Source organism: Callorhinchus milii, unplaced genomic scaffold (genome assembly GCF_018977255.1).
Source record: "Callorhinchus milii isolate IMCB2004 unplaced genomic scaffold, IMCB_Cmil_1.0 Scaffold17, whole genome shotgun sequence".
NCBI lineage: Eukaryota > Metazoa > Chordata > Chondrichthyes > Chimaeriformes > Callorhinchidae > Callorhinchus > Callorhinchus milii.
The window spans coordinates 949847-973053 of record NW_024704758.1 but is presented as its reverse complement, the minus strand read 5'-3'; the positions used below and the strand labels follow the sequence as shown (position 1 = coordinate 973053).

General features: G+C 46.5%; 1 protein-coding gene across 1 annotated transcript; it reads right to left on the bottom strand.

Moving 5' to 3' along the window:
* Window positions 1-482: 482 nt before the first annotated feature.
* On the bottom strand, window positions 483-23206 carry f2 (coagulation factor II (thrombin)). The gene is given in 14 exon segments (NM_001292495.1): window positions 483-808; window positions 8113-8183; window positions 9259-9437; window positions 9778-9951; window positions 10644-10811; window positions 12415-12538; window positions 14189-14314; window positions 17218-17505; window positions 18065-18201; window positions 19029-19134; window positions 19699-19755; window positions 20867-20891; window positions 21980-22140; window positions 23098-23206. Coding segments are annotated over 14 exon segments (1845 nt in total). The 5' UTR covers window positions 23174-23206; the 3' UTR covers window positions 483-655.
* Window position 23207: the final 1 nt, after the last annotated feature.

Sequence of the window (23207 nt, the reverse complement as noted above, 5' to 3'; positions counted from 1 at the left end):
TCTACTGTGACAGAATCCCAATTGCCTCCATCGCAATAGCTAATGGAACCTCAGAGCACATGCGGAGTTGACCAGTGGTGCTAGTTACTCATGTGATGTCCTCCGTAACCACACAGGCACCTTTACACCTGAGTTTTGCTGGGTAGTGCACAGGAGTATAGTAAAACTCACACAAGTCTGATCTGTATAAATCATATAAGCACCTAAGTCATATATCTGCCCAAGTCCTGTTCATGTGTTTGTATTCTAGGCAAGTTTGACATAACTCAAAACTTTGCATAAGTCATATTAAACTGATAGAATTGAATTGCGTTTTTTTTTAAAAAGCCTTTTTGGCCTCCTGAAGTTTATCAGGCTATGCTCTCTCTGTGTGTGTGTGTGTGTGTGTGTGAGTCCATGCACTGGGGGAGATGAGAGGTTTTTGTTTAAATTGAAGAAAGGTGAAGAGAAGGAAGAAAAATAGATTATTCAACCTCATTGACAGAATTGTGTTTTATTTCCTTAAACATTTTTTTAAGAATGCAAACATTGTTCCCGAACTGAAATGACTAACGTTCGCTTGATTGTGACCCCTGTTTAATTTTGAATCTGAGAATCAGAGAAAGCCTGACACCTATTTACTCCCCACCACACACCCGCACTGTGAATCAACACCTCAGCCACGTCGCCTCTTGAATAGCTCCATGACTTTTTTGATCCACATTTTCACCTTGAAGGTGAAGGTGTAAAAGCCGAACTTGCCGTCCTTATCACACCCTTCTCCCCAGGAGACGATCCCCATCTGGTACCAGCGATTGTCCTCTGGGTTCTGTTAGAAGAAAGTTCAGTCTGGATTGTTACAGTGCAGGGGCTGTGGGTCCCATCAGGTTAAAATATATATTTTTTTTACTTGGGCAATGCATGAGTTTCCTTGGAATATAGGAACAGGGGAAGGCCATTCAACTGCTCGAGCTTGTTCCGGCATTCTATTAGATTATGGCTGATCTGTACCTACTACAACAACAACAACAACTTGGATTTATATAGCGCCCTCCACGCCGGACGGCGTCTCAGAGCTTCACAGTAATGGATCCCGGGGCCGAGCCGGGGGGAAAGGGGGAAAGTGACCAAAGGCGCGATCGAAAAGAAAGGTATTCAGCCGAGACCTGAAAATAGAAAGAGAGGTGGCGAGGGGAAGGGAGTGAGGAAGGGAGTTCCAGAGCCTCGGGGTGCAGTGGCTGAAGGCACTGCCACCAATTGTGGAGCGGAGGATTTGGGGGACAAGGAGGAAGCCAAACCCGGTGAAGCAAAGCCAACAGGTACTGTTCTGAGGAGAGAGGAGGTCAGAGAGGTTAGGGGGGGTGCAGTGGATTGGAGGGATTTGAAGACCTGCCTTTGCCCCATATCCCTTGATACCCTTCCCTAACAAATATCTATCCACCTCAGTTTTAAAAATGTGAATGGATCCAACAGCCACAGCATTCTCGGGGAGGTATCCAGATTTCCACTTCCCTTTGAGTCAAAAACTGTCTCCTAATTTCACTCCTAATTTGCTTAGCTCTGATTTTAAGATTGTGCCCCTTGGCAAGAGATGTGAAGGATAATTCCAAAACATTTTTTAGTTACATTAAGAGCAAAAGAAAAACAAGCAATGGAATAGAGCCACTGAAGGTGGGTTTGGGAGAATAATGCACAGGCTGCAATAGTGCTAAATATTTTTTTACATCAGTCTTTACCATGGAGGAGATGGGTAATCCATGGAAAGAGAACTCAAAAATGTTGCAGAGAAAAGTTGTGATACGATTCATATAATTACCAGCAGGGTTGCCAAACAGCTGCGCAAACTTAAGGTAAATAAATCTCAGGGGCTGAATAACTCACAACTGAGGATTCTTAAGGAACTAAGAGAGGAAGTCGCAGAAACCCGAACACAAATCTTTTAAAAATCACCGAATACTGGAGAGGTGCCGGGGGACTGGAGAAAGGCAGATGTTACTTTTATTTTTAAGAAAGGTAATAAAAGTGACCCAGAAAACTACAGACCAATAAGTTTGACGTCCATTGTGGGTAAAATTGATTGAAAATTGAAAGCAGGAATCAGTGGAGGTATATTACAATAGTTGACCAGAAGAACCCAGAAGGTGGTGGTACAGGGAATGTCATCAGACTGGAAGAATGTTACCAGTGGAGTTCCACAAGGGTCTGTTTTGGGAACTCTTTTGTTTAATATTTTTATAAATGATCTGGAATTGGGAGTCACAAGCACAGTGGCTAATTTTGCAGATGATACCAAGCTAACGAAGGATGAAAGTGAAGCTGAACAAGATAGGTTACAGGAGGATTTGAACTTACTTGGGAACTGGGCAGATCGGTGGCAGATAAAATTCAATGTGGAGAAATGTTAAGTACTTCACATGGGGACATGGAAGGGACTACTATTGGACGGAAGGAAAATAATACATATGGGAAATGAAAAGGATCTGGGGGGGGTCCTGATTGACAATAAATTGAAGCTCTCCCAACAATTATATTTCACAATATAATTAGGCCCAGTCAACACGGCTTTACAAAAGGGAAATCATGTTTGACAAATCTCATAGAGTATTTTGAGGACATTTCCAGTAAACTAGATAAGGGTGAATCAGTGGATGTGGTCTATTCGGACTTCCAGAAGGCATTCGATAAGGTGCCGCATAAAAGGTTAGTCCAAAAGATAAGGGCCCATGGAATTGGGGGGAGCATATTAAAGTGGATTGGGGAATGGTTAATGGTTAATGCTCTGTCAGGGAGTAAAACAAACCAGATGTTGGGATGTATCAAAAGATCAATAGCAAGCCAAAATAGTGGGCCGAGAGCCCATAGTGAGCTACGTCCGGAGTGAGATGAGGCCAGAGTGTGAGGGAATTTGGTGAGAGTGGGAATTAGGTGCAGAGGAGGAAGTGGGGGCAGGCTATATATCTTTGTATCTATATAAAGATTGTGAAGATGGTGTGGTAGATAAACTGCGAGGTCTGTCACATGTGGGAGTCGATGGAGGGCGCCTTAAGCCCGGGCGACTTCATGTGCCACAAGTGTCTGGAAATCAGGGAGCTTCAGCTGAGAGTTGCTGAGCTGGAAGCCCAGGTGCAAACACTGCGCTCCATCAGGGACAGTGAGAGGTTCCTGGACAGTATGGTGGAGGAGACCCTCACTCCCCTAGGACTCAGTGATAGCAGCCCATCACTGTATAGGAACCATGAGAGAGGGGTACTGGAGCCATTGGGAGGTCAGAGTTCAGGAACAGGACCACTCCCAGAGGAGCCCAACACACAGCCACATGCTGAAAGTGATTGGGTGACAGTGCGACGGGGAAAGAAGAGGGCTTGTGCAAGGCAGAGCACCCCAACAGAGTACCGGTCTCAAATCAGTACTCGGCATTAGCAATTGAGAGCGTGGAAACCTCCCGGCAGCAGTGAAGATTCTGTCCAACAGGACAGGGGCATGGATCACACGGGCAACACTATTCTGATAGGGGATTCAACAGTGCGAGGCACTGACAGGATCTTCTGTCATAAGAATCGTGAGGCTAGGATGGTTTGCTGCCTTCCTGGTGCGAGGGTAGTGGACTTTACCCAGCGTGTGGACAAGTTCTTCGGGGGAAGGAAAATGTCCAGAAGTCGTGATCCATGTGGGGACCCACGATATTGGGAAGAAGAGGATTGAGATACTCCAGGGCGAGTATCAAAAGTTGGGGAACAAACTCAAGGCCAGAACATCCAAGGTGGTGATCTCTGGGTTACTCCCAGGGCCTCAGGCAACGGGGCACCATAATGAAAGGATCAGGCGTATGAACGACTGGCTGGAAAAATGGTCCAGAAAAGAAGGTTTCCGTTTTGTGGACAATTGGGACCACTACTGGGGGAGGTGGGATCATTACCTTGCGGATGGGCGGCACTTAAGCAAAGCAGGGGTTAGCTTCCTGGCCAAGAGATTATCGAATGCTGGGGGGGCTAACTTAAACTAGTTGCGAGGGGGGATGGGTATCCAGGATAAACAATAGATTAGCGAATAGAGGAAAAAGACAAGTGGCAAATATAAAGCAGGTACATGTGGACAATTTCCTCAAATGCATGTACCTAAATGCACGTAGCTTAGGGAATAATGTTGATGAGCTGCAGGTTCAACTGGCCGTAGGGGTTACGATGTGGTAGCAGTAACTGAGACATGGCTCAAGCCAGGACAGGAATGGGAGATAAATATTCCAGGGTATAATGTGTTCAGGAAGGATAGAGAAGGAAGAAAGGGTGGAGGCAGTGGCAATATTAGTTAAGGATACAATTGTAGCTATAGAAAGGGACGAGACTCTAGAGGGCCCGACAACACAATCGATCTGGTTAGAGGTCAGAAATAGGAAAGGAGTGGTTGCACTGATAGGGGTTTATAGACCACCAGATAGCGGGAAGGAGATAGAAGAGCAGATCTGCAACCAGATCACGGACAGATGTAGGGCGAATAGAGTTGTCATAATGAGGGATTTCAATTATCCCAATATAGACTGGCAAAATAGCAGCGCTAAGGGCAAGGCAGGAGAAAGATTCATCAACTGTGTACAGGAAAATTTTCTTGAGCAGTATGTCTCCAGTCCTACAAGGAAGGAAGCATTGCTGGATCTTGTCCTAGGGAATGAAGTAGGTCAGGTTGAACAAGTTTCGGTAGGGGAGCATCTAGGTAACAGTGACCATAATATTATTAGATTTAGATTACTCATGAACAGGGACAAAGTACAGTCAAGGGTGAAAATGCTTGACTGGAAAAGAGCTAATTTTGATGGGCTAAAGAGGGACCTAGGGACTGGCAAGTAAGAATGGCAGGTAAAACGACTCAAGAGCAATGGGAAATCTTCAAAGATACGATAGCTCAGGGTCTAAATAGATATATTCCCACAAAAGGGAAATGTGCAAGAACCAAGCCTGCTTGGATGACCAGGGATATTCTGTCTAGGATGAAAAAGAAGAAGATGGCGTACGACAATTGGCGGATGCAAGACACTGAGGATAGCAAAGCGCATTATAGAGAATGCAGGAGTGATCTTAAAAGAGTGATAAGACAGGCTAAAAGATCGCATGAGAAGAGGTTAGCGGGTAACATAAAGGGGAATCCTAAAATATTTTACAAGCACATAAAGAAAAAAAGGTTAGTTAAAGATAAGGTGGGGCCAATCAAAGACAATGATGGCAATCTTGTTGTGGATGCTGATGTACTAAATGAGTACTTTGCACCTATCTTCACAACGGAAACAGATGCCCCAAATGCCACAGTATTGGATGAGAGGGTAGAATACATAGATCAGATTACTATAGACATAGAGGAAGTTCTGAAAAGATTGACTGGGCTCAAAATTGATAAGTCACCAGGACCAGATGGGTTTCACCCAAGGTTGCTGTGGGAGATACGGGTTCAAATAGCGGAGGCTTTGGCCATTATATTTCAATCGTCATTGGACACAGGAGTGGTGCCAAGAGACTGGAGAGTGGCTAATGTTACCCCACTCTACAAAAAGGGGCAGAAAGACAAGCCCGGAAATTACAGGCCAGTCAGCCTAACTTCGGTAATAGGAAAGCTACTGGAGACCGTAATCCGGGACAAAATAAATCTCTACTTAGAGGAACACGAGGTAATTAGAGACAGCCAACATGGATTTGTTAAAGGCAAATCTTGCCTAACAAATCTAATAGAATTTTTTGAAGAGGTGACTGCGAGGGTTGATGAGGGAAATGCGGTGGACATTATTTACATGGATTTTAAAAAGGCTTTTGACACAGTACCGCATAAGAGGTTAATAAAAAACTGGAGGCCCACGGTATTAAGGGGACAGTCGCCGTTTGGATTAGGAACTGACTGACTGAGTGACAGAATGCAGAGGATGGTGGTTAATGGGTGTTTCTCGCAATGGAAGGAGGTGTGCAGCGGTGTCCCCCAGGGATCGGTATTGGGACCACTGCTCTTTCTAATATATATTAATGATCTGGACTTGGGCATAGGGAGCACTATTTCCAAGTTTGCAGATGATACCAAGTTAGGTCGGGTAGTAAATAGTGAGGAGGACTGTAACCAACTGCAGGCAGACATACACAGAATGGTGGAATGGGCTGACATGTGGCAGATGGATTTCAAGTGCGAGGTGATACACTTAGGTAGGAAAAATGATAGGAGGCAATATAGGCTTGGGAGCTCAATCTTAAGGGGGGTGAACGTACAGAGAGATCTGGGCGTTCAAGAAAGCGATTCATTGAAGGTGGCAGAGCAGGTAGATAGGGCAGTAAAAAAGGCATTTGGTGTACTGAGCTTCATTAGTAGGGGCATAGAGTATAAGAGTAAGGGTTATGCTTAATCTATACAAAACACTGGTTAGGCCTCAGCTTGGGTACTGCGTCCAGTTCTGGGCACCTTACCTCAGGAAGGATATTAAGGCACTGGAAAGGGTGCAGAGGAAATTCACAAGAATAATACCAGGAATGGGGAACCTTAGCTATGAGGACAGGCTGGAAAAGTTAGGACTTTTCCCATTACAGCAGAGAAGGTTACGCGGGGACCTGATAGAGGTCTTCAAGATCATGAAAGGTTTCGACAGGCGAGATAGGGAAAAGCTGTTTCCGCTGGTAGGTGTGTCTGTGACTCGTGGTCACAGTCTTAAGATATCTACCAAAACAAGGAGGGGAGGTTAGAAGAAATTTTTTCACTCAGCGAGTTGTTGGAATTTGGAATGATCCGCTCGAAAGGGCAGTGAAGTCCGATTCGATAACAACTTTTAAGAGAGAACTGGATAGGTATCTGGGGAAGACAGGTTTGCAGGGTTATGGGGAGAAAGCTGGTGAGTGGGGTTAATAAAAGTCAGTTGCTCTGTCAAAGAGCCGCACAGACTCGATGGGCCGAATGGCCTCCTTCTGTGCCGTAACATTCTATGATTCTATGATTCTATGAATCCTGCCACTGTAAAAATTATACTCAGAGACAGTTCCGGTTAGCGCAATGCAAAAATGTTATTGGAGAAATCGAGAAGGAGCAGAGGAGGGCAACCAAAATGATTCAGGGAATGGATTATGAGGAGCGACTCGGTAAATTGGACATGTTCACACCAGAAAATAGAAGATTGAGAGGTGACATATTTGCTATCTTTAAGATTCTAAAGGGGCAAAACAATATAGATCATGACAGGCTGTTTCAATTTGTTCTGAATAATAAAACAGGAGGTCACGGCCTCCAATTGAAGGGGGGAAATTCAGAACAAATCTACGCGAACACTATTTCAGTGAACCTGTGGAACAGGCTCCCTAGGGAGACGATTGAACAGCAAAAGGTTGATTCTTTCAAACACAGATTAGATAGTTTTCTTTTAAGAAGTAACATTAGGGGATATGGTACATAGGGAGTTTGGGACATATGTGTATGTGCCCACCAGGAAGGTGGAAGGCCAAATAGATGGACCTTAGTCTTTTATTTCTTATGTTCTGGATTCCCCAACCAGAGGAAATAGTTTCTCTGTAGCTAACCTGTCGAATCCCTTTATTATTTTAAACACCTCAATCAGATAACCCCTCAACCTTCTAACCTCAAGGGAATACAGACCAAGTTTATGAGTTTCAACTTGATCATGACTGCCTTGCTACCAGTTATAACCCAATGGTTCGGGATAGTTCTGAACAAGGAAGAGGGGAGCACAAAGCCCCACAATGGTCAGTTTCTCTGGTCTAATTTAACAGCAACAGAATAATATTAACAGATTGTAAACTAATAATATTTTTTTTAATAATGAATGCCTGAAATGGAGGTGGAAGCAGATTCAATAATAACTTTGAGAAGGAAAAATGTGCAGGGCTATGGGGTAAGAGCGGGGGAGTGGGACGAGTTGGATACTCTTTCAAAGAGTTGGCACAGGCATGATGGGCTGAATGGCCTCCTTCTGTGCTGTAAGAATCTATGAGTTTACGGGTCAGTGTAAGGGTCTCGTGTCATTTCAGTGTGTCTGGTTACCGAAAGGAGTTTAACCCCATTTGCGTGACTTGTTAAGCAACCCCGTCAAGAAGACCCACAGACGAGATCTCCCGATAAATGTTTACAAGGTGAAAAACAAGAGGAATGATAAAGTGCAGTAACCTTCATCACCAATGGGCCCCCGCTGTCTCCCACACACGCATCTCCACGCTGGCTGTCAGTCGCTTGGTAACCTATAAGAAACATAAAATCCAAATGGTCGTTGTTCCCCAGTGAATGAAATGCATTGGACACGCTTGCTCCTTTTGTACCGCATGACCTCGGGCACATTGTCCGTGTTCGTAAAGTGCAAGCCATGTGCACAGACTGCAGCTAAACAGTCACACGGGAGAATGGTAATAATAATAATCCTTGCATTTGATATAGCCCCTTGTCACGTCTTTGAGGCATCTCAAAGCGCTTCACAGAATGTACTATAAAGTGAATTCACTGCATATTTTGTTGGAGAAACACGGCTGCCAATTACTCACAGCAGCGTCCCACAAACAGTCATGGATTGAGTGATCAAATTTTTTTTTAATTTTGAAGGATTATAACTACCGGAAAAGCGATCCGCCAATCCCCCTAATGACCGGGTTCCTACTCACTGCCGGGTAAACAGAGGTGTGTGGAGTAAGGAAACTTGCCTAAGGTTTCACCTACAATGTTATAATCCACGTGTACCACCCCATCTCCGTACCCTATTCACCCACTCAACCACTACTTGTGATGTTTCTATTGAGATTATAGAAGGTTACATGAACTGGCCATTCAACCCATCATTCATCTGGAGGTTAATTTCTCCAAATAAAAAACTTAATCTACTATAATCCTGCTCACTCCCCATACCCTTTAACACAATAATATAATCCTTATTGGGAGGATATCTCAAAGCATTTCACAGGATATACTGTGGAGAAAGTATTTTGTAGGTGAAAGGGGCCGCCAATTTACCACAAACAACCAGGAGTGATTTAACGTGTCCAGGATACAGGGAGGAACTCCCTTGTGTGGGATCTTTAACGACCACCTGAACAAACAGACGGGACCTCAATTTAAAGTCTCTTCCAAAGCAATAACCTCAGAAGGTCAACGTGATTCTAATATTCATTTGCCGGGTTACTTTGTGAGCATCTCAGCCCCCAAGGGCGTTGTTGTAACCCAAATGACCTACAGTTATCTTCAAATCGCTTCATCCCTTCGCGCTATCCTGCATGCGGGGCGCTATATAAATGCAACCTGTTGTTGTAAATACTCTGACTCACTCACCGGCACAGAACATGAATCTGGTGACAGGGACTTTGGTGGATGCCCGGCAGTCAGCTTGGTTGACGATGGGGAGCTGAACCTGCTGTAAGTTGGTGGGAAGATGATCTACACCATTGATCCATGTTTCTTCCAGGTTTCCCCAACCTGTGATCCGAGCTTTGTGCCCTTCGTTCATTAACCTTTAGAACAAAAGCATGAGGCGATGGCGTACTGTCACACAGTAAAGTACAGGTGTCCACAAAGTCCTGTTACTTTTCTCTCTCTCAGGAGTAACAGGACTTTGTGAACACCGTGAGAGCTCATGATCCCTTCTCAATTTGGCTTCAACAAGAAAGACAGATTTTATTCCAGAGCACCGCGGCACATCAAAATGTCTCAAAACACTTTACAGCGATGACTGCTAACCGACAAGTGTAGTGACTGTTATTGAGGGTGCAGGTGATTCCCACTGAATAGCCCCCATTGTTTCAATAACATTTGGTGTGGTTAGAAAAGCACGGATAAAACCAGTACACTGACCTTACGGTGATTTTCCTCGACGGTAGGCAGACCGGCGATATGTAGTCGGTGAACTCAATGGGCTTCTTCAAATGGAGCAAGGCAATATCACGGTCCAAGTTGGTCTTCCAGTTGTACAATGGGTGAATAAGGATTTTATCAATCGCGACAATCTTCTCGGTCAGCTTTTCGTACCTGAATCACGGCAAAATAGTCAACAGCGGAAGTTGATGACGGTGGAGGGAAAAGCAGAGAATTAAGGCAGGTGGAAGATTTGGTGAAAAGGAAACGAAAATGGCAATTGGGGACCAAATGAAGAGCTTGGAAAGGATAATAAAGAAGTTTTAATCCCTCAGGTCACCCGGCAGTTTACACTTGTGTTGCCTTCAACATAAGAACGTAAGAATTTGCTGGCAAAAGAAAACCAAGTTCCATCCAGGCAGCGGCTTGAGAATGTCACGTCCTAAACTATTTACTGTATCCCGAGATAAATGCAAGGATGATGATTATTTAAACAAATGAATACTTGCATCTGATAATAGCGCCTTATCACGTCTTCGAGACATCTCAAAGCGCTTCACAGAAAGTACTGTAAAGTAAGTATTAGTGACTGTATATTTTGTGGGCAACACAAGGCAGCCAATTGCGCACAGCAGTGTCCCACAAACAGTTGTGGATTGAGTGACCAGATTATTATTATTATTTTTAAGTGATTATTACCCCAGCCAAGCAATGCGCCAATTGACTAACAATCGGGTTCCTACTTACTGTTAGGTAAACAGAAGCGTGTGGAGTAAGGAAACTTACCCAAATTTCACCCTGCCCAGGAATCGAACCCAGGTCCTCTCGCTTGCAAGGCGAGCTACAGGACTCCACCTTTCACTTACGCGGCTCGCTCGTATTTCCCCAGACGTACGATCAGATCTTTCACTGTGTAGTTCTTATACTGGGGAGGGTACAGGACACAGTGGGCTGCCGTCAGCACCCACTCATTGCTCAGTAGGCTTGCACCGCACAGAAGCATCTGTGGACTTTTCTGAAACAGCATCACCTGCCTGTGGAGAGAATTGGTGGAGAGAAGTGAGGACTGAAAATACAAACTAGATATAAAGAGTGTGTTAGGAGCCCCCATTGAAAGACACTGTGTTTTTTTCTCACTGTTAACACATGGAGGTGGGATTACTGGTCAGATTCATTTGTTTAAATAATCATCATCCTTCCATTTATCTTGGGATACAGTATATAGTTTGGGACACATTTTCAAGCAACTGCCTGGATGGAACTTGGTCTTCTTTCGCCAGCAAATTCTTATGTTCTTTGTTCACCTGCCCAACTCTCATTGAATATGGAATAACTTGAATATCCAGAATGTCTCAAAGCACTTCACAGAATTTTCCCTTATGAAGAGACTGATAGAATTTTTAAAAAATAGAGGGATTAGAGGATATGGGGATAGGGCAGCCAATTAGAGTTAGGTCAGAAGATCAGCCATGATCTTATCGAATGGCGGGTCAGGCTCGAGGGGCCGAATGGCCTACTCCTGCTCCTAATTCTTATGTTCTTATGTTCTTAAGTGTAGTGACTGTGCATTTAAATGAAGGCGAATGTTACACACTGGTGCTATACAAATGTAATTTGTTGTTGTCGCTGTGTTCAATTGGCTGCTGCGTTTCACCCACAAAATACACAAGCACTACACTTTACAATATATTCTGTGAAGCGTTTTGAGACATTTATATACAATATATATAATGAATTAGATATAACAATATATATAAAGCGCTATATCAAATGCAAGGATTATTATTATTAATATTATTATTACTTTTATTAGTGAGGATGGTGGAAGACAAACTGGACGGACCTTGGCCTTTCGTCTAACAATTCATATGTTCTTATGAAACATCTCCACCTCCAGCCAACATTGGTGAGAAATTACTGGTTCTCTCTCACTGGTACTATATATTCTGCCCCCACCCTATGGAACACCATCCCACATTCCCTTCACCTCGCTCCCTCCCTTGCCTCCTTCAAGGTGCGTCTTAAAATCCTCATCCTCAACTGAGCCTTTGGCCACCCTCCTACCCTCTCTGCCCACCGCCCTCCCCGATCCCAACCCCCAGCTCGGGTCCAAATCCCTGACTGTCTAGGGCCGACGTGAAAGGAGCTGTACACACGTAATTTTGTATTCTATCATTATTATTATTACTATTGAGAGCGAGTCTCAGCTGAACAAGAACCAGTGACGTCCCACCAATGTTGGATGAAAGTGGAGAAGTGCCATAAGAACATAAGAATTTGCTGGCAAAAGAAGACCAAGGTCCATTCAGTTCCCCTTCACCATCCTGGTAGTCACTTGACATGTCGTGTCCCAAACTATATACTGTATAGTTTGTATTGTCCCCAGATAATATTTTCCAGCAGAAATCTATCTGATTTGTCTCTGCTTCCACCGACTCCCTAGGGAGCCTGCTCCATAAATTTACTACTCTCTCACTGAAGTAGTGTCCCTGCAGATTTGTTTTGAATTTACCTCCATCAATCGCAGGCCGTGTCCTCTGGTTCTACTGTTCAGTCCAAGATAAAACAGTTTATCATGGTCTACGTGATGTAGAATGAGGTGCTGTGTGATTGAGGTGTTGGTTGTGTGTCACTTACCAGGGAGCACTGCCTCTCTGAGCGTCCGTGCCGTGCACAATCCGACCACTCAGCGATTCGATCAGCTCGTCCTCACCGCTATCCTTCTTGTTTATGCGTTCAAACAGAGGTCTCAGGCCACATTCTGGAGGGGAACGATGGTCTGTCATTCCAGCTTCGCAATATAAACTCGCACAACAATAAGAGACTGGGTATGAGCCTTGGTCCCTGCGCACACACTGACCATTGAGATCGGGAGGCCCATCCCGTTGAGAGGAATTTCCTGCCTTTGTCACACAGACTCCACAAATCACAAGGCTCAGGGTTAATCTCAGTCTGGTCACACTCAACCACACAGTCACACGGTCACACACCCAACCACACAGTCACACACACAGTTACACACCCAGTCACATAATCACACACCAACCACACAGTCAAACACGCAACCAGAAGTCACACACCCAGTCACACACCCTGTCACGCACACAATCATGCGGTCACAAACCCAACGACAGTCACACACACAGTGACGCAGACAGTCACAGAGCCACACGCACAGTCACACACCCGACCACAAAGTCTCACACAGTCACAGAGCCAGCCACACACACACACACCCATCCACACAGTCACACACCCAATCACACAATCACAATCACACAGTCACAAACCCAACCAGACAGTCACACACACAGTCACACAGTCACACACCCAACCACACAGTCACACACCCAACCATACAGTCTCACACACACACTCACACACCGATACACAATTGCACTTCCAGTCACACGGTCACACACCCAAACTCACAGTCACACACAGTCACGCACCCAAACACAGTCAAACACCCAGACACACACATAGTCACACAGTATCACACCCAATCATACAATCACATGGTCAAACAAACAGTCACAAACCCAACCAAACAGTCACATACACAGTCACGCAGTCACACACGTAGCCACCCAATCACACAGTCACACAGTCACACACAGTAACATACCCGGCTACACAGACAGTCACAGAGGCACACACACAGATCATAGTCACAAACCCAGGCACACAGTAACACAGTCACACACACAATCACATAGTCATACACCCAAACACAGTCACACACACAGTCACAACCCAACCATACAGTCACACACCCAGTCACACTTCCAGTCACACAGTCACAAACTCAGTCACATGGTCACACAACCAACCATACAATCACAAACACAGTCACTCATCCAGGAACACAGTCACACACAGTCACACACCCAACCACAGTCACACATACAGCCACACACACAGCCACAAAAAAGCCGCACACACAGCCACACACCCAACCAAACAGTCACACGCACAGTCACACAGTCACACACCCAACCACAGAGTCACACCCAGTCACAGAACCAATATACAGAGTCGCATTGAATCATACAGTCACACACCCACCACACAATCACACATAAGTAACACATGGTAACACAATCACGCACACAATCACACAGTCGCATAGACACACATCCAACCACATAGTCACACAGTCACACACCTACCACACAATCACACGTACAGTAACACACAGTCACACACCCAACCACAGAGTCACACACCCAGCCACATAGCAACAGTCGTACACATAGTCACACACATAGTCACACACCCAGGCAACAGTAACAATCACACACATAGTCATACACACACAGTCACATATCTCACATGCAACCACACCCACCCACACAGTCACACAGTCACACACACAGCCACACACCTAACACAAGCTGTCTGAACGTACCCATCTCTCCTTTGCCAAAGTAAGAAGGTTTGAAAAATGGCTGATAGGAACCGCCGATCGTTCGACCTGCTATTGTCTCATCGGACACGTCAATGTCGTAATCCTGCTGCTGATTCATCAAGTCATCTAGAGAGTGGACACAACAAAGCTGCTAAACGCAATAGAGATGGTCAGGCTGAAGTCAACTTACCATGCGGTCAAGGAGAATAAAGCTCTCCAGGACACTACCCCGCATGAAGGGCGCTACATAGATGCAAGTTGTTGTTTTTGTAAACATCCGCAACCCCCCATTCTTGCCAGCTCTCCCTGTCCCCACAAGTCAACTCAAGTCAACTTCCAGCACTGTAGGGACATGAAGGGTGCTCTACAATTGTAATTTGCTGCTGTTGTTGTTGTAAGTCTACTCTCTCTACTCCAAGTCTCCCATCCATTGCCTCTCTCCTCGTTTGTATCATCCCCTTTCCCTCCATGCCTGGTGATCCAACTATCCCATTCATCCCATTCAGCTCCTGTTAACCCTGCAAGCCCTAACAGGAACAACAACAACAACAACAACAAGATTCCATTTATCGAGCGCCTTTCACGTCGGGAGGACGTCCCAAGGCGCTGTACAGTTGGGTCAGGACCCGAGCATTGGGGGGAAATGGTCAGGGTGAGGGGAGGGAAGGGAGGGAGCGAGGAGGGGGTAGAGAGTCGAGAGGGGAGCTGAAGGCACAGTCAAAGAGAAAGGTCTTGAGACCGGCCTTGAAGGAGGAAAGGGAGGAAGCGGCGAAGGCACTGGGGGATGGAGTTCCAGAGCCTCGGGGCTGAGAGGCTGAAGGCCACCGATAGTAGGGCGGTTGGGGCGGGGGACGTGGAGCAGACCGGAGCCGGAGGAACGGAGGGTACGGGCGGGTAGGTAGGGGGATAGTAGGTCGGAGAGGTAGGAGGGAGTGAGGCCGTGAATGGCCTTGTAGGTGAGGGTGAGGATCTTGAATTCGATCCTCTGGGGGATGGGGAGCCAGTGGAGGCGAGCGAGGGTGGGAGTGATGTGGTCCTGAAGCCTGGTGCCGGACAGTACACGAGCTGCAGAGTTCTGAATGACCTGCATCTTGTGGAGGGAGGTGGCGGGAAGGCCGGCGAGGAGAGAGTTCCCATAGTCCAGCCTTGAGGTGATAAAGGTGAGGACCAGAGTTTCAGCCGCGTGAGGGGTGAGGTAGTGCCGTAGTCTGGCGATATTCCGGAGGTGATGGAAGGCGGTGCCAGTTGTGGCGCGGATATGGGGGAGAAAGGACAGCTCAGGGTTGAACAGAACCCCGAGGTTCCTGACTGGCTTTGAGAGGTGGAGAGTGCAGCCTTGGAGCTGATGCTGTCAGCGCCTGAGGTGCGGAGGCGCTAACGCGAGCCAATCAGGAGGGCCTCAGTTTTGCGCACGTTGAGCTGGAGAAAGTTATCTCTCGTCCAGGACTCGATGTCGGACAGACAGCTGTCAGGACATCGGTGGTCGTGGAGTTGAGGGTAGAGGAGGAAAGGTAGAGTTGGGTATCATCCGCATACATGTGGAAGTGAACTCCATGTCTGCGGATGATGTCACCAAGGGGGAGCATATAGAGGGTGAAGAGGAGGGGACCGAGGACAGAGCCCTGAGGGACACCGCACGAGACAGTGCGGGGGCCGGAGGAAAAACCATTTGTGGAGACAAAGTGAAGACGGTGGGAGAGGTACGACCTAAACCACTCAAGGACAGGGCCTTGAAGGTTTAGGTGGGAGGACAAGCGGTGGAGGAGGATAGCGTGGTCGACCGTATCGAAGGAAGGTGGAGAAACAGTGGGAAAGCTTGCCAGACAATGATATCAATGGCAAGCTATGTGGTTTTAGCTGGTTAGACCGCAGCAGTTACCCCAACGCACAATCTGAGGTCCCCAAGCCTTGGCTCTTGCCAACCTGCGCCTAATACTCTCCGGAATTAGGTAAACAGGATGCATTCCTCCAGGGAGAGAGAGAGACAACAATCTATCACTGGGATTTCCATGTGTAGGTAGGAGGCATGGAATTCTCAGCTTGGTTTGGAGACTCTTAAGCAATGGTGATGGGTTTCCGCACATGTCAGACACCTGGCTGGGCACAAAAACAACATCCCAGTCCAGACATTTTCCTAATTGCTACAAGTTGTTGTCTACAGGACAGCCCAGTATATGCTGTAGTGTTATTTGGTTCACACAATAAAGATGAATTCTCCTGTAACTGCGGGGAAGATGTGAATGATGCCTTTGTTTACCTAGCAGTAGGTAGGAACCCTTACTGCTATTGGCAGTAAGTCAATTGGCAGATCGCCTTTCCGGGGATAACAATCCCTTCAAAAGAAAATAATAAGTTGGTCACTCAATCCACGACTGTTTTGTGGGACGTTGCTGTGCGCAATTGGCTGCCGCATTTCGCCCACAAAATAGTCAATTCACTTTACAGTATATCCTGTGAAGCTCTTTGAGACGTCTCGAAGACGTGAGAAGGCGACGTATGAAATGCAAGGATTATTATAATAATGATGGTTCAGTGACCCCACACTTCATAAAGAGATCAGGTCAATGTATCTGATCATCAAAAAAAGAGGCCATTCAGCCCCTCGAGCCTGTCCCACCTTTCTATTAGTCCCCCCTCCCTCGCCACCTTCAAGACCCACCTCAGACCCTCCTCTTCGATCGTGCTTTCCCTGCCCTCTCCCCTCCCCCACTTCGACCCTCAGCTCGGGTCTGTAACTCTGTCTGCCCAGCACCTTGGGACGTCCTCCCTACGTGAACAGCGCTTTACAAATGTAATTTTATTGTTGTTGGTGGTGTTGTACACCCTGACCTAACAAAAATCTAACCGCCTCAGTCTTGAGAAGTTGAATGGATCCAACCATAATCTGCAGCTTTCTAGGGGAGAGACAGAGTTCCAGATTTCCACTCCCCTTTATATATATATGCCCCCTAGTTATCGACTCAGCTAGTGATGGAAATAGTTTCTCAGGAAATCTGTCCCCGTTGAAGCAAAACTGGCTGATAACATACCGCAGTAGGAGAGGGAACAGTATTCCATTTCCACATCTGGGTCAGTAGTGAAACACCAAACTCCCTCCTCATCCAGGTCTGGGTTCCTGCAGTAATTGTCCTCTGATCTGAGATGGGTATAATTGTGCTTGTGAGGGTGCTGTGACCCCCAAGCCTGGCAGGTCCTCCCCGACCTGGTCCTGTTCAGCGTCCCTCCGTAGAACAATCCTGAGTTTTGCTCACAGGGTTCACTGGATGGATTCAGCGTGGGTGAGGGCAGCATTGTGGGCAGCGGTGGTAAAGTCTCACCTAAAGCAGCAGAGAAAATACAGACACTAAGTAAATCTGTGAAGCAGAGAATGCAACTGCTTAACATATCCGCAATATGGAGTGGAGTCCTGAAGCTCAGTGGTTAGAGCACTCGCCATGCAAGCGAGAGGACCCAGGTTCGCTTCCCGGGCAGGACAAAACCTTAGGTAAGTTTCCTTACTCCATACCTCTCTGTTTACCCAACAGTAAGTAGGAACCCGGTTGTTAGTTGATTGGCGGATTGCTTTTTCGGGGGTAATAATCCCTTCAAAAGAAAATAATAATTGTTTGTTGGACGCTGCTGTGCACAATTGGCTGCTGCATTTCATCCACAAAATATATACAGTCAATTCACTTTACAGTGTATCCTGGGAAGCGCTTTGAGACATCTCGAAGACGTGATAAGGCGTTATTTCAAATGCAAGGATTATTATTATTAATATACAAGAAAAAAGGTCAGGAAAACTGTTGGGTATATATGTGCAGGCAAGAGGAATGCAATTTGCACGGATGGAAGGAGAATGAAAGTAGAGAACAGAGAGAAGGTTAACGTACGCACCACACTTTGAGATATAACACTCCTCTGATTGGACTGTTGGGTCTTTGGTATAACACCATGGACCATAGATGCTATCGTTAGGATTTCGGCAGTAGTTTTCCAAAAGATTAGCTTCTGGATGGGTCACCGAACTGTATCTGATCATTGAGAAAAAGATTATTTCAGACCATTATTGGGACACAATATCAAGATACGTGTAGTCCTGTAGCTCAGTGGTTAGAATACACGCCTCGCAAACGAGAGGAACCAGGTTCGATTCCCGGGCAGGACGAAATGTTGGGCAAGTTTCCTTGCTTCACAAGCCTCTGTTTTCCTAGCAGTAAGTAGGAACCCGATTGTTAGTCAATTGGTGGATCACTTTTCTGGGGTTAATAATCCCTTCAAAAAAATATAATTGGGTCACTCAATCCAAGTCTGTTTGTGGGACGCTGCTGTACATAATTGGCTGCCTTATTTCGCCCACAAAATATCAGTCAATTCACTTTACAGTATATTCTGTGAGACGTCTCGAAGACTTGATAAGGCACTATATCAAATGCAAGGATTAATATATTATTACTATCCTGCGAGTTGCGTTTGGAGGTGGGACTTCATGTCTGCCCACCTCCCTTCACTCACTGGCAATGTTCTTATGGAATTCATTATATAATTGTGTCATGACATGTCAAGCGAATGCCAGGATGGTGGAAGATGAACTGGATGGAACTTGGACTTCTTTTTCCGAGCAAAACCTTCTGCTCTTATGTTTAATTCACACAGGAGAGATGGGAACTCACTGTATGGTAACTTTCCACCCTCCCACCATCATTTCAATGTCCCCCATTGTCTTCCCCTCCCCCCAGGAATGACTGATAAATCCCAAGCCAGGACATTGGGGGAGAAACCCCCTTTCTCTCTTCCAATAGTGATATTGCGGGACATTTAAAATCTATCTGACCAGAACCTCCTCCCCTCAGCTACTCACTTGATCCTGTGTGGGTAATTTCTGGACCATCTCTGACACTCTCGCCCAGATTTTGTTAACGAGATGGTGCCCTCATAACCAGCTCCATTTCCTGTGTAACATACACCTTAGAAAGAGATAAACAGCTTTGGTGATACCATGAAACAACTCAAAGTCTACTCCTCTGTTCCTGCGCCTTCAATTTTATGACTAAAACAGAAACCCCTGAGATCAAGAGAGGAAGGTTAATACAGTTGGTAATAAGTGCAGTCCCATAGTGTAGTAGTTAGAGCACTCGCTTCGCAAGTAAGAGGACCCGGGTTCGATTCCCAGGTGGGGCGAAACTTTAGGCAAGTTTCCTTACTCCACACACCTCTGTTTAACTCGCAGTATATAGGAGCCTAGTTGTTAGTCTATTGTGGAATTACTTTTTAAAAGAATTGGTAACTCAATCCGTTGGGACACTGCTATGCACAATTGGCTGCCACTTTTCGCCCACAAAATATATACAGTCACTACCCTTTACAGTATATTTTGTAAAGCTCTTTGAGACGTCTCAATGACTTCAATAAGGCACTATAATAAAGCAAGGATTATTATCATTAAGTGGGAAGCGTGAGATTGACTCTGTGAGTATCAAGAGAAGATAAGACGGGCAACTGAAGGCTGAGTAAATGCTCACAATACTTACCGTTCAGACAGCCTAGCAGTTCCTCTCGCTCAATCGGTTTCACCGGAAGTATGCAAACTGAAAATAAAATGTACAAGATTTAAGAAACTTGGGTTTAAATCCTGTCTGAACGTGCACATAACACATAGCACATAGCGCAGCCCCAGATCAGTGTCGAGAGCCAGTCAGTGATCGTCCGCCCCAGTGAATTGTGCAGTGAAGTGGAATAAGATGTGAGTGTAGCAATTGTCCAGTCAGTTTGAGTTTGGGTCATGATTCATGAGGTGTCAGCCTCGAGGTGTCAGTAATAATAATAATAATAATCCTTGCATTTGATATATCGCTTTTCACGTCGGAAGGACGTCCCAAAGCGCTTCACAGACACACTCTAAAGTGAATTGACTGTATATTTGTGGGCGAACGCGGCAGCCAATTGCGCACAGCAATGTCCCACAAACAGTCGTAGATTGAAAATGACCAATTTATTATTGTTTTTGGTTTTGGAGGGATTATTATTAGGCTCTGTGTGGAGTAAGGAAACTTGCCCAAGGTTTCGCCCTCTGCCTGGGATTGAACTCAGGTCTCTCACTTGCAAAGCGAATGCTCTAACCACTGAGCTGCAGGACTCCACAGTGGTAGCGCTCTCGCCTCCGAGTCAGAAGGTTGCGGGTTCAAGCCCCACGACTGGACATGGAATCACATAGTCTACCTGTTATTATTATTATATAATCCTACCCCTACCCTCCCTGTCCCCCACCCCTCCTGATCCCAACCACCAGGTCGGGTGCGGATCCCTGACTGTCCAGTGCCTTGGGACGTCCTCCTGATGTGATGCGTAAATGTAATTTGTTGTTGCTGTCTAAACTGACGCTTTACAGCGCTGGGGGAGGGTGTGGGGGGGTGTGTGGGGGGATTGGTGGGGTATGTTTCTTTGTCGTCGCTTTGTGTCTGGCACACATGAAAACTCATCATCGTGCTTAACCAGGCTGAGAGTTCCATGCATCCCACTTGCACATGGGAATTCCCATGTCAGGGATGGAATGCGCAATCTCCCCAAAGTGCCCTCAGCTCCTGTGAACCCTGTAAATCAGATCCCTGACGGGTAATAATAATTTTCCAAATGAGACCAGAGAGTGACAGACAGAGCCAAAAGGTGGTTTGACAACAGAATGAACTGAAAAACTCTTACCTTTATATTGTTTCCAAAACGTTTCCTGCAGGGGAGAGGACAGATAGATATTACCCACCCACACTGAACCACATCTGAGACTAACATCTCTCAGTCGCCCTGCCTCTATTTCTTTTAAAAAAGGAGACTGAGCCACACAGCTCCACTCCGACAGGAAAACCGCTCCGATGGGATCCACTGGAGCAGATTTCCAACTGGGCGGAGTGATGTGGTTTCAGTTACTGATAGACCTTCGTCAGAATATTTACCCTCATCACAACCGAGATGCTCCCCTTTACTAAACCCGGGGAGCGTAACGCACAGGCTGGTGAGAGCCAAGTCTCAGGGAGCTCGGAGTGTGTGTTAGGGCAACAGTTGGAGTTTAACTTGCTAAACCTGGGTCGTGGATTTTGTCTAAAACATATGCTTGTTTCGTCGGAACAGGAGGAGGCCATTCAGCCCTTGAGCCTGTTCCGCTTGTGTATTGGATCATGGCAGACCTTTCAGATCCATTTCTCTCCTTACGTCTCACACTTTCAATGTGTTTTTGTAAAGTGAAGGTTAGAGACGATCTGAGATTTAAATGGATCTTGGCTGAAAGGCGTGTGTCTGTCACTCCGAGGTCAGAGGGTGATGGGATTGACTTTGGGCCACTGTTTCCTAGTTGTCTAAGGGGCTGGTTTATGGTCATTCTGTGGCTGTTCTTGTTGAGTGACCAGGCTCTGTAATTAAGAGTATTTTGGTATACCCTTCCTCTATCTTGCCCTTTCCTTCCCCATCTTCAGGCACGACCTGAAGACCTTCCTCTTCAATAGTGCCTAGGTTCACCTCCCCCTCCCCCCGACTCAGCATTGTGCTCCGATACTGACAAACGCTCTGTGACGCTCTCCTGCGAGAGGGGCGCTGTGTAAATGCGAGTTGTTGTTGTTGGTAACTGGACTAAGTTACGATGGGAGTGAAATCCAACCCCCATATTTCACCCCCATATGGGAACTGACTGCCTAAAACCCCCCTCTCTCCCCCCACCCCCCCACTCAGATTGCTTGTCATGGTTTGGTGAGGGGATTATGCGGTGAGCTGAGGCGAGGGCACTGTACGCCGGGAAACCGAGAGGATCGCAGTCTTGACGCTTACAGTTTCGACATCGTCCTCGAACACCTCGTGGGCCTCTTCGTGGTTGCACACCTCTTCGATGCACTCTCGCTCCAGGTCCCCTTTCTTCGCCTCCTCGAAGAAGCTGTTCGCACGCCTGTGCCTCTTCAGGACAGAGAGGGCATCTTTGGCATCAAGGAAGACTGGAAAAGTGGGCGGCAGATTGTGTTACAATGAAGGGGCGATGGATCATCCAGAGCGAGTGCTAGAGTTAAGTTCCTACCTCCTAATAATAATAATCCTTATAATCGTTGCATTTGATGCAGCGCCTTGTCACATCTTCGAGAGGTCTCAAAGCGCTTCACAGAATAGACTGTAAAGTGAATTGACTGTATATTTTGTGGGCAAAACGTGGCAGCCAATTGCGCACAGCAGTGTCCCAAAAGACTAGTTTAACTTTTGTTCCCGTGTCTCACCGCTCCCTGGGGGAATTGAACCGTCTGTTTGCTTCCTCACCACGGATGGCTAGACCCTAGGGAGGAGGGCGGATGGGGAGGCGGGGGGCGCCGAAAGTGGGGCGTGAGCTGGGGGTTTGGTGCGACACGGTCCTCGTTCAGTTCAGCCTTGGAATGGTGAAGGACTGAGTTGGGGTTCACCCAGAGCCTCAGGTCCCGTGAGTTACACTGCAGGACAACGATAGAAAGCATCCTGGGTGCCTTTGATCTGAAAGCCCAGCGTAGCGCAGTTCTTGGGGAGCGCTGCATTGTTGAGACGGTAAATCAGGAACAAGGATAAGGTACTGTGCTGACCAGGCAGATTGTTTGCGCCTTGGAGGCGTCCTCCAGGTGCTACACAAACGTATTATGTTGTTGTTGTTGTTCTCCGAAAGGCTCTACACTCTTCCGTTTCCTACAACAACAGCAACTCGCTTTGATATCGTGCTCCTCACACAGGGCAGCATCCCAGAGAGCTTCCTACGGTCAAGATTTTCGCCCTGACAACCCACAGGAGCACAGAGCATTTGCTTCAGGCAGACTCTCTCTCTATCTCCACCCCCACCCCACTGGGAGAGGGGCAGATGTCGGCTCCCATTCAACATTTGTCGGAAGAAAGAAGTCTCCCAAATGTTTTGACAGAATAAATCACACAGCAGTACGTACCGTTCTCAGCCTGGCAAAGCTGTACCAGAGAAAAGAGTAAAATCTGTACACTCAGCAAAGCTCTGTGCAGCCGCATGATGGACAGCGGGAGTCGGAGTAATGTAACTGTG